Source organism: Lethenteron reissneri, chromosome 15 (assembly GCF_015708825.2).
Source record: "Lethenteron reissneri isolate LAM-NWPU_2019-01 chromosome 15, ASM1570882v1, whole genome shotgun sequence".
In the NCBI taxonomy this organism is placed as follows: Eukaryota; Metazoa; Chordata; class Hyperoartia; order Petromyzontiformes; family Petromyzontidae; genus Lethenteron; species Lethenteron reissneri.
Window position 1 is genome coordinate 10,048,947 of NC_083793.1, and position 12,185 is coordinate 10,061,131.

Below are 12,185 nucleotides of genomic sequence, written 5' to 3' on the forward strand. Positions count from 1 at the left end.
ACAGATGCGCATCGCGTCTTAGACGAAGTGGGGAGAGTGCACAGCCGTTCATAATACACGAGGGCGGTTGGTGATTATAATTCACACGTGTGTATGTTTGATTCTACTGCCCAAGGTATCCTCTTTAATGTTTACAGGAGCCCATGGAGAGCCCTTACTGAATGCCCTTGCCAGCTGCTCCCAGCCTTGCCCCTGCCCCCCAAACGCCCCACACTCCCCCTCTTATCCTCTCACCTTCACCATCTGCTCGGCCATCTGCAGTCGCCCATCCAACTCCCTGCGGATTTGTGCTGCTTGCTCATCTGCGTTGTCCAACTGGGGTCATTGCGTGCACGCCACGGAGACGGGGGGGGGGGGAGTGGAAAAAAGAGAGGGAGAAAAGAGCAGCAAGGGATTCATTCCTTTGTCACCGAATCATTTTTGTTGCCAGGAACAGTGCAGCCATAGAGACCGGCCGAGATCTAGCAGGTCGCCTTGTTCGATCTCCAGGCGCGGCAGTTGAAACAATAAATGGCCACGTAAATTTTCAGTCTCCCCGCCCTCTGTCCGCCCAGCCGTACAGACGGGTGAGCCGCGGAGGAGTCAGTCGATCGGTGGGTTCGCGTGCGGCGGGGTAAAGTAACGGGCGGCACATGCTGGACTTGCAATTCAGGCTCGGTTCGGTCTGCCGGCGCGGCGGTTGTAGCAATGGGTGGGGATTTGTTGAAGCCCGACCGCCTCCGTCCACCCAGCAGTTGAGTCGGTCGGCAGATGGCACGTGGCAAAGATCCAAGCACCGATCGATGATAGAATTGGCCAAACATCCCAATACAGCAGGAGCCTCCTGAAGCAGTGTCTTGAGACTCGGTGCGATGCTCGTGGGTAAATAATTGGTATCATCATTATTTGTACAAATGATTATTGTACTATTTACATTAAAGGTGTGAATTACAGTGGCTCACAAAAGCAGGTAATCAAGGAGCATAACTCTTTACAATTTGCACCACTCGATTGCAGGGGGTAGAGATGGATTTGCTCCATCCCATCATCATAAGAAGTGGCGACGGCTTAGTGGGGGAGGCCTTCAGCCAGCAGTGGATCGATCATGGCTGATGATTATGTCGAGAAACTAATCGTGAAACATTGACCATGTGGATCAATTCCTCGCCCCGGTTATACAGAACCCACTTCAGAGGGACGATATTTATAGTTCTGATTGAAATGATTCCGATTCAAAAGTATCTCAGAAGAGCCTTCAAAATCACGATCCATCTCCCGGCGCCCCAGCCATGTAGCCAAGTGTCACAATGAGGAGTCTTCGATTCTATTTATATTTTTGTCAAGCGATTACCTTTGAGTCCGTGGAATTTCTGAAGTGTTTTTTCTATCTGGGTTTGTTACCGACATCAGCATAAGTGCATCATTACCATACAATTCGCATACATGATAAATAATCAATGGTGTTGCTGCTCCCGCAACCATGCTAATGTAAGGATGATGATGAATCTCATGTTGGCGATAGCGATGATGTTGTTGATGCTTATGCCTATATAAAGATGCTAATGACGATGGTAATTAAACGTCTATTTATTACTAAAGACGATGATGATGTTTACGCCGATCGTGTGACAATGATGAGAAAGCTGTTGATAAAGTTGATGACGATTATTCAAATGTAAATACATACAATGATGATTCTTATTGTGGCGAAAGCAATGATTCTTATGATGATTATACTGTTGGAAATGCTGTTAATTATGATGACATTTAGGATCCAGTTTAACAATTGGGCTTTTTTGACCAATATCATCCAAAATACAGGTGTTTTTTGGTTAGATCGCATAAATATATAAATGTGCTCTCCACCACACTGGTGTGCTGTACTAGTAAGAAATTGGCATGTTCTGTTTACGTAACAAACCTTACCAATTGGCTGTGTCCGCTGGCGGTGGGCTTAACGACACATTAAAATATTTACACGATCTGATCCAAAACACCTGTAAAATTAATTAGGATCCAATGTTGACAACCATGATGACGATGCTGACATTCTCCTGACTATGACACTCTGGCTTATGACGATGATGACGATGACGATGCTGTCGATGACTCCGCTTATGCCAATGGTGATGACCGTGGCCCTTATGCCGATGATGATGATGTCACCACGCGCTTGCGGTGTGTGCGGTCTTATTCTCGCACTGCTCCTTTGGGCAGCGAATTCTGTCAGCTCCGGTTAAATTTGCCAACCATCACGCCCGCGGCTGGCAAGGGCACTGGATGGCGGTGGCGGTAGCGGTGGTGGGGGCTTTGCTGGGGGTAGGTGGTGTGCGGGGGGTTATGGTGGTAATGGTGGTGGAGGTAATGGTGGTTGCGGTGGTGATGGTGGGATTGGTGGTAGTAGCAATGGGGATAACAGTGGCAGTGGTGATGGTGGAAGTGATGGACATAACGGTGGTGGTGGGGATCGTGGTGGTGGTGGTAGTGTGGTAGGTTGTGGCAGTAGCGATGGGGGCAGCGATAGGCGGTAACGGTGATGGGGTCGTGGTGGTGGGGGTAATGGTGGTGGTGATGGTAGTGGGGGTGGGTGCTGGGTGTAACGGTGGGGAGAGTGGTGGTGGGGGTACATGGGCAAAGGGGTACATAAAGAAAGACAGGGGGTTGGGGGGGGTTGCCACAGAAACAGCATTGCCACGGAAACAAGCTCATTATGACTACAGGCGAGGGGGAGGCTGCCACCAGCCGGTGTGACTCTATGCGAGTCAGAGTGCGGCATTGGGTGTGCGTGTGTCTGTGTGTGCGTGTGCGTGCGTGCGTGTGTGTGCGTGCGTGTGTGATGGGGAGCGGTAGTGTAGTGGTTAGCGCGCTGCGCTACGAACCTGGCGACCCGGGTTCGATTCCCGCTCACGGCGAACACCAGTGACGATTATCTGAACCGGTCCTGGGCCTCCCCTAGGTCGACTCAGCCTCAAATGAGTACCTGGTGCGATGTGTAAATATCGCCGCTAGGGAGACAAAGGCGGCCGGGCGTGGTGTTGGCCACCCACCCCCTCGTGTGCCGTGCCGGCCTTTATAGGTGCTCGCTAACAGCACTTTCCCCTACAGTCTGTTAAGGCTATACGGGGGATCTTTATCTTTGTGTGTGCGTGTACAATTTGTGGTAGTGCGGTGGTTTAGCGTCTGCTACGCCACGAACCCGGCGAACCGAGTTCGATTCTCACTCACGGCCACAAACACCAGTGACGATTATCGGACCCGTTCCTTGGCCTCTTCTAGGTCGACTCGGCCTCAAACGAGTACCCGGTGCGATGAGGAGTAAACATCGCCACTGGGGAGACAAAGGCGGTCGGGCGTGGTGTGCCTTACCGGCTTTTATAGGTGCTTGCTAACAGCACTTTCCCCGAAAGAATGTTAAGGCTATACGGGGGATCTTTGTCTTTGCTTTGTATGGATGTGTATTGTATGGGCAGGTATGCGTGGAGAGTGGCGATAACAATGGTCCGTGCAATGCGGAACCCCGACCTGAGTTCAATTCCCAGCCAGTCTTCATGAAACAATTAAAGCATGTATGTAGAACTTCTTTCACACCGTACACAGCCAGCCGTGCCAATCGGAGGTGTTGAAATGTGTTCTTTTATTTTACCAGGTAAGGCCCACTGAGCTATATAGATATTTTCTCAGACGCGACCTGGCTATCGCCAACGACAGCTCAACGAAGTGGCTTGTCGCGTGGGGATTTATAGCAGCAGCCAAATATTCTAAACGCGTAATGTTGATTTTAAATGCGGAGGGGGAAAACCGGAGGAGTCGAAGAAAAATCCACGCGACCACGGGGCGAGAGAGAGTCATGCAAACTACAAACGCTGTAATACTGGTGCAAGGGTCGGGATCAAACCCACAACCTCCTGCATACCGGGAAAGGAAGATAACAGCTGGGCACACCGAATCACATCTCGCCAGATGAGGCAGTGGTTGCTCACCCTCCACGTTTACAGCCCTTGTCGAGCCAGTGTTGGAAATTCCACATTCCTATGACGGGGGTTGGGGGAGTGGGGCAAGTATAGCCACAGCCCGTTTGTAGGTGTGCACATATATGAGCTGCGAGTACGTGGGGAGCTCTCTCCGCCTGTGACTGATTTAGGATGCTGTGATGATCTGGGCTTTGATCAGAAGAGACGTTTGATCTGCTAAACGAGGGGGGAGGGCGCAGGAGGTAACGCCCCCCCCCCCTCACGACACACGGGGGGGGGGGGGGTGGAGGAATTAATTCAAGCTGTCCCTAGATAAACAACATCGTGAGAATTGGTAGCCGAGTCAATTAACGCCCAGAGAGATTTGGGTTTAACCGAGGATTGGCAGAGATTGGGACCGCGTGGGCGAGCGTCATGAGCGAATTGTGACAAGCGCATCTGTGTTGACAAATTGCGTGTTGACAAACGCATGTGTGTGTGTGCAGACAGCTTCCACTTTTTCACGGTAAAAATAAACGCGTGTTTGTTTTGACACATTGACCAATTTAGCTGAATGTTATTACGTACGTTTTTTATGTTAAATCGTGAATATTATTTTCCCGAATCCGATCCTTGACATGACCGAGCATCCACTGGGATCTCTCGCGCAGTCGTCGTGCTAGATGTGGGGGGGGGGGGGGGGTGTCTCATCCAGCAGTGGATTGACAGAGACAACTGTGTGCACGTGCGCGTACAACAGATGACGTTACCGTATTTATTGCTCGCGTCACCGAGGCGGTAGTAGTATATCTTAATAAAGTGTCATTTGGTGCAACGGACAGACACGCTCGCACAAATACAAAGATCCCCAGTGTAGCCTTCAGAGACAGCCGGGGCGAGTGCTGTTAGCGAACACCTATGAAGACCACACACACAAGCAGATGGACGTGCAAGTAGAGAGACAGATGGACACACACAGAGAGTCAGATGAACACACACAGAGAGACAGATGAACACACAGAGAGTCAGATGAACACACAGAGACAGATGAACACACAGAGTCAGATGAACACACAGAGAGTCAGATGAACACAGAGAGTCAGATGAACACACAGAGAGACAGATGAACACACAGAGAATCAGATGAACACAGAGAGCCAGTTGAACACACAGAGAGCCAGTTGAACACACAGAGAGTCAGATGAACACACAGAGAGACAGATGAACACACAGAGAGTCAGATGAACACACAGATAGTCAGATGAACACAGAGAGCCAGCTGAACACACAGAGAGCCAGTTGAACACACAGAGAGCCAGTTGAACACACAGAGAGTCAGATGAACACACAGAGTCAGATGAACACACAGAGAGAGCCAGATGAACACACAGAGAGTCAGATGAACACAGAGAGCCAGATGAACACACAGAAAGCCAGATGAACAAACAGAGAGTCAGATGAACACACAGAGAGCCAGATGAACACACAGAGAACCAGATGAACACACAGAGAGTCCGATGAACACAGATAGTCAGATGAACACACCAATAGTCAGATGAACACACATAGAGCCAGATGAACACACAGATAGCCAGATGAACACACAGAGAGCCAGATGAACACACAGAGAGTCAGATGAACACACAGAGAGACAGATGGACACACACACAGAGCCAGATGAACACACAGAGAGTCAGATGAACACACAGAGAGACAGATGGACACACACAGAGCCAGATGAACACACAGAGAGTCAGATGAACACACAGAGAGTCAGATGAACACACAGAGAGTCAGATGAACACACACAGAGAGTCAGATGAACACACACAGAGAGTTAGATGAACACACAGAGAGCCAGACGAACACACAGAGAGAGTCAGACGAACACACACAGAGTCAGATGAACACACACAGAGAGCCTGATGAACACACAGAGAGTCAGATGAACACACAGAGAGTCAGATGAACACACAGAGAGTCAGATAACACACAGAGAGCCAGCTGAACACACAGAGAGCCAGATGAACACACAGAGAGACAGATGGACACACAGAGAGACAGATGGACATACACACAGAGCCAGATGAACACACAGAGAGTCAGATGAACACAGAGTCAGATGAACACACAGAGAGACAGATGGACACACACAGAGTCAGATGAACACACAGAGAGTCAGATGAACACACAGAGAGTCAGATGAACACACACAGAGAGTCAGATGAACACACAGAGAGCCAGACGAACACACACAGAGAGCCTGATGAACACACAGAGAGTCAGATGAACACACACAGAGAGTCAGATAACACACACAGAGCCAGATGAACACACAGAGAGTCAGATGAACACACAGAGAGCCAGATGAACACACAGAGAGCCAGATGAACACAGAGAGCCAGATGAACAGAGAGAGAGAAGTCAGGCCGATAAACTCTGAGAATGGCGGCGAGGAGGTAAGTGGGTGAAGGGAGAGAGCCGCGACACCGCAGGCGTAGGAGGGGGAGATGAATCGCCTGACGTGAAGAGGCCGTGAGCTGGGATGGCGAGATCGCTGCTCACGAGGTCGTTAGGAAGCAATTACAGCTCGCAGGTCTTTCACACGGAAAGGCTCGACATCTCTCACTCGCTAACGCGCAAAGACAGAGGGTCACCCCCCCTCCCCGCATAACCATAACAGACTTTTTTGGGGGGCAAGTGGTGTTTAACGGGCAACTACGAAGGCCGGCATGGCAAGCGAGCGGGTGGGGTGGCCAGCACTACGGCCATGCACCTTTGTCTCCCCAGTGGCGATGTTTCCACAGCGCACCAGGTTGTCAATTCGCAGCCGAGTAGACCTCGAGGGAGGCCCAGCACCGGTTCAGATAATCGTCACTCGCGTTGGCCATGAGCGGTGAATCGAACTCGGGTCACCGGGTTCGTAGCGCAGCACGCCAACACCGCTGCACCACCGCGCATGTACACGCAAGCGACTCAACGACATTCATCCATGACCAGCTCTGGCTTCAGCCACGACCGCCACACACCCCCGCTACCATCCAGCCATTACGACCCCGTTCGAAGGCAAGCGATGACCTCTGCCCTAGCACAATGGCTACAGCACAGCGAGGAGATCCTGCCACGTGGCCCTCAGAACGCTTTTCAACTTTGGTAGACGGCACGACCGGAAGAGCAGACGTTTACTCTCGTAAACCAAGATCCAATGGGAGCACAAATTTAGTATCGTACATTGGTGTCGCTATTAGGGAGCTTCCCACGAAAATCGTTAGAGTCTTTGCCCAACAACAGCGATACAAAATTAAAGTAATCGGTAAAAAGGATTTCGCCTCCACGCCCAGGGTGATGACGTAGTCTAGCGTTGTCCCACGGCGAGCAGCGTGCGACATCATCTCGTTGTGCGGCTAGGAGGGTAACGTCATCGTCTGTGCTGAGATGCTTGGGGGGTCATTGGCATGTTAAAAAAGGGTGACTGGATTCTTGCATTTGCGTGCTTTTTCTTCCTTGTTTTTTTTTTATAAAACTGTTGTGCCTGTGGCACACACCACGGCCGGCAAGGGGGGTTAAAGACTATAATGAGTGGGAAAAGATAAAAAAAAAGTAGTAGGGAAGAGAGCAGAAGGGAAGTAATTGAAAAAATACGAGGAAAATGATGGAAAAGGAAGGAAAAACTGGAACAGGGAATCAGGAAAGGATGAGTGGCGTCTGTCTTCCACCGGGGCTGCTGGGATTGGGGATGGATTCGTAGTGGCGGTGGCCACAGAGAAGTGATTGACGGAAGGCTGGGACCCATTGAGATGGAGATTCTCCCCAACCTGCCCCCCACCACAAAATGATGTTCCAATTGCGCTCTCGGCGTCGAGTCATGAGGTGGAGAGATTTCCCCGCTCCGTACTCTGCTGCGAGGAGTGCATCACCCTGTGCGTCGCGGTTACGATCCCACTGAGGTGTGGTTATGAAGGCGACCACCATCATCATCATCGTCGTAACGTGATGACGGTGGTGGCGGTGGCGACTGATGCTCCGAGCGGCAGCTTGTCGATGAGGGAACACGCCTGAGAGGGGACGTCCACTGAGGAGACGGAGCTATGAAATCGTCGAGCGTGCGAGCGAGAGCCGGGTTGTTACATCGAAGAACCATGAGGAGATGGCGATGGCCTCAGGGGGGGGGGGGAGCGAGGCTTCCATCCACAGTGGATTGGTGATGTCCGATTGATGATGATGAGAATTGCAAAGGTGATGGATAATGGTGATTGTGCGCATTTCGATGATAAATCAACACAATAATGGCGGCGATGGTGGTGCCAATGACGTCACAGTCTGTGGGGGTCTCGTGGACGTGACCTGGCGCGGCTGATCAACGGCACCCCTCCCCCTGCCCCCCCTTCCTCCTTCCCTCACCTCCACGCGTCGCCGCTCTCCGCTCTGACGCCTCAAGGTGGCCTGCGGGCCGAGCTACCGACGCAGCCGCGGCGTTGTGGGGGAGGGGGGCACGCAGAGGACGCCCCCCACCCCTCGAACCCCCTCCAACCCCCCACCGCTCGCAGCCCAAATGCTGCTGAGCGCTGCTCGTAAACATTGGGAGTGCGCTGGGAGCAATGTCAGAGCGATCGTCGGCAGAAATTAATTATCGTCGCGCCACATTCGCCTCCTCCTCCTCGACTTCCTCCTCCACTTCCTCCTCCTCCTCTTCTTCTTCTCCCTGGCGTTTGTATCACTCACGTGGGGTCCCCGGCTGCTTGACCGCTCCTCTCTCTCCACTCGCCCCTCTCTCTCCACTCGCTCCTCTCTCTCCACTCGCTCCTGTCATGGGCCATGATCTCCGCGTCCACTTCTTCACATCTGGCTTCGGCCAACTTAGCATCACCCCTCTCTCTCTCTCGGCCTGTTCTCTCGCTCTCCGCCCATGTTGCTTCCTTGTCGACTTCATCTGTGGGTTTCCCTCTCTTCTTCGCGATCAGAGTCGACTTTGTTCCGGCGCGTCTGAGATGTACACCACCACTCCTGCCCGCTTCCTCGCCTCTCAACTTCTCACCCGATCCATTATTGCGATCCCACGGCTCCATATCATCATCATCCTCGTGTCTGCGGTGCATAAACGTGTGTTGCCGACTGCCGTCTAGAGCCCAACGCTCAGACCCTAGTCGTTCTTAGGGGCCGTCCATAAACGACGTCACGCGATTTTGGACTATTTTTGACCCCCCCCGCCCTTCGTCACACGACGTCACAAAAAGTCAGACCCCCCCCCCCTCAAATATGACGTCACAAAGCTCTGCCCCCTCCCCCAAAATATATATAAAACATGCTTCAAATCGCTTTAAACTATTGTCATTGTAGTGCATATTTAATGGCGCTGCACTCTGATGTTGTAGGGGGAAACATTTATTTAAAAAATATATTTAATTAAATAGAACGTGTTGCTTATATTTAAAGTTGCGCATTTTGATGTGACATCACATTTCTCAACCACCTCCCCTCGTCACAGTTCGTCACAAATGTCTGACCCCGCCCCCCCCCCAGGTGCGTGACGTCATTTATGGACGGCCCCTTATTTACTTTTCTGCTCCGTTTTCTGTTGCAAACACGGCAGCTGCTCAGATGTGGGCAGATCTGACTGCTGCCACCCCCGATGGGCAACTGGGATGGCAACTTCCAAGCGGACGCACACACAAGTCAGATGACCACCAGACGATGTTGTCTTCTCTGGGCCACGGCACTTCAAACAATATCTTAGGTACATTGAACTTCTTTTGCACCGTACGTGGCCCACAAGGCTCGCCGGAGGTGCGAGGCAAGGCCATAAAACTAACCACACGAATCTAAAGAAATCAGTTTTCAATTGAGAAAATACATCAGCGTATGCCGATGTGACACATGCGATCACTCATCTCTACCCCTCGTCCCCGAGTGTACCATCTTCTCCCACTCTCTCTCGCTCGGCTCACCGTCATCTCACCAATCTGTCCGTGTTTTCTCTCGGTGGGCCACCTTCAAGAGTCTTTGCGGGCCAGATTTGCCCCCCCGCCCCTCCTCCCCCCGCGGGCTGCCAGGTGAAGAAGCCCGCTCGAACCAAATCGCTTGCTCGTCAAACTCAATTGCTTCACGAAGCTCCGTTCCCATTGGCCTGGACAGAACTCCGCCACGCCCCTGCTGTAGCAGGTCGCCATGGCTGCGCATGGTAAACGGGGCCGATGATTGCTGCTGCTGCTGATGATGATGATTGCCTAAAAAGCCGTCCTAGTTTAGCGCGACCTTTAGTCTGCCCCATTGCTCCGGCGTTCAAAATGCGATCAGCGAAATTGGCCGGCAATCGGCTGCGTACTTCGCTTATTCGCCGGTAGGTGGGTGGGTGGGGTGGGTTTTTTTGTATGTTGTCCAGCAGGCAGCGTCGGTGGCCACTCGTCTAAGGTGATGCATAAATAGGCGGCTCATTAGCGCGGTGCACAGAGCGCGTGGGCGGGGGGGCCGACGCTCGTTTGTGAGACGAGCAAACGGGGGTGAGAGCACGGCACGGCAGCAGCACGTGGACATTGCCCCTCTCATCTCTCTCTCTCACCTCTCTCTCAAAGCGATGACGAGGGTGAGGAAGGTTCAACGAAGTAGGAGACGTAGACCAAGCGGGAGTTGGTAATGATGATCATGGTGGTGGTTGGTGGTGGTAGCAGCCCTGACGATTAAGATCACCTCTAAATAATTCTGATGATAATTGATGGATGACGACGATGTAGAACTTCTTTCACACCGTACGCTGTCAACCGCATTAACCGGAGGTGCGGGGAAGGACACCAAACTAAAACACAAAAAGCAGTTCTAAAGAAAATCCGTTTTCAATCGCGATTCAAAATGACAACGACGTTGACACTGGCAGCGTACCTGGCAGGCGTTGTACAGCAGCTGGTGCTCGAATCTCTTGACCCCGAGGATCTGCTGGAACATGTCGTACAGCTGCTCCTTGGACATGAGCATCTCCGTGGCCGGCACCATCATCGCGACGGCGCCGTGGCCCCGCGTTGGGGGGCCGCCGGGCCCGCCGCCGGGCCCCGTGGCCACGGACACCATCGAGTCGTACTTGCCAAGCCACGAGTTGAGCACCGTCTCCTTGGAGACGCCGTCGATCTCGGGGAGGCCGCGGATGCGGCGCTGCACGTGGCGGCGGAACGCGTCGCGCAGCTCGCCCTGCGCCAGGCCGCCGGCGCTCACCATTCGGGCCACGCGCTCGTCCTTCAGGAAGCCCTGCGGCGGTGGAGACCCCCACGGGCGGGAGGGAGGAGGTGGCAAGAGGGTAACGAGCGTTTAGCCAACATCAATTGGGCCCGAAGAAGACCTCATCGGGTGACCCCCCCCCCCCACCGAAACCCCTTGCTGGCTTCTCGCTTCTCCGCCAAGCCTTGGGGGCCTGCAGAGAATCGCCGCGGCCGTCGTGGCCGTTGTGGTCGTCTCGTGCGCATGAGCCGAAAGTAAAAGACGACGGTTCGACCGGCGGCCGTGGAGCGAGGCGCAAACGACGGGGCGTGCGGTCGACGCTGCTGCCTGCCCGTGAAGAGATGAGGCTCATTTAACGGTAACCGGTGACCGCTGTCAGAATGGCTTCCCGGTTCCAAAATGTAGGGAACGGGTTAGCGATTGCCGTGGAATGTTGGCAATGAGCACACGGATTGGGTCTCGCGTCGAGGCTTCAAACTTCCCTGCCGGTGGAATCTAACCGGCGACCTCTGGGTGACAAGTCCGGTGTGCGAACCGGTACCATCACCGCTGTGGCAGCTTCCTTAAATTCGTTAGTTAAACAAAAAAAGGTAGCGAACTGATATTTCTTGCTGGACATATCTATATGGGTAACAAACTGGTACCTGGGTTCTTACCGGTTTTTCCCTGGGAATACAAAATTAAACAATTTTAGCCACCCTAATGACGACCAATAAATGACAGCACCAAGGCAATTCACCAGCTGACAACCAGGACCGTGGAACGGGAAAACGAAACCGCAACGTCAACCTCTAACTCGTGTTGCCGTTCCACAAATCAGTTGCTTATCAGCGCCGCACGCCGCACGGAAACAAAGAAGATGAACACCCAGTAGCAGGGACCAGCAGAGGTGGGACAAAGTCATTGTTATGCAAGTCCAAGTCGAGTCTGAAGTCATCAAATTCATGACTCGAGTCTGACTCGAGTCCAAGTCACATGACTCGAGTCCACACCTCTGGGGACCAGGGCAGCAGTGGATAAACAACCAACTCGATTGCGTTTTCAGGTTGTTTT

At 52.6% G+C, this 12,185-nt stretch overlaps 1 protein-coding gene across 2 annotated transcripts in view; it reads right to left on the bottom strand.

Annotated features, from left to right (window-relative positions):
• The window catches only part of LOC133342685 (calcium-dependent secretion activator 1-like), a 112,363-nt gene that overhangs the window by 63,378 nt on the left and 36,800 nt on the right, over positions 1-12,185 (bottom strand). For both annotated transcript variants that reach the window (XM_061552007.1, XM_061552006.1), the window contains exons 3-4: positions 10,803-11,162; positions 235-315 (exon numbers count right to left, since the gene is read on the bottom strand). In XM_061552007.1, coding sequence (XP_061407991.1) covers positions 235-315; positions 10,803-11,162 — 441 coding nt within the window. The remainder of the gene's footprint in view (positions 1-234; positions 316-10,802; positions 11,163-12,185) is intronic.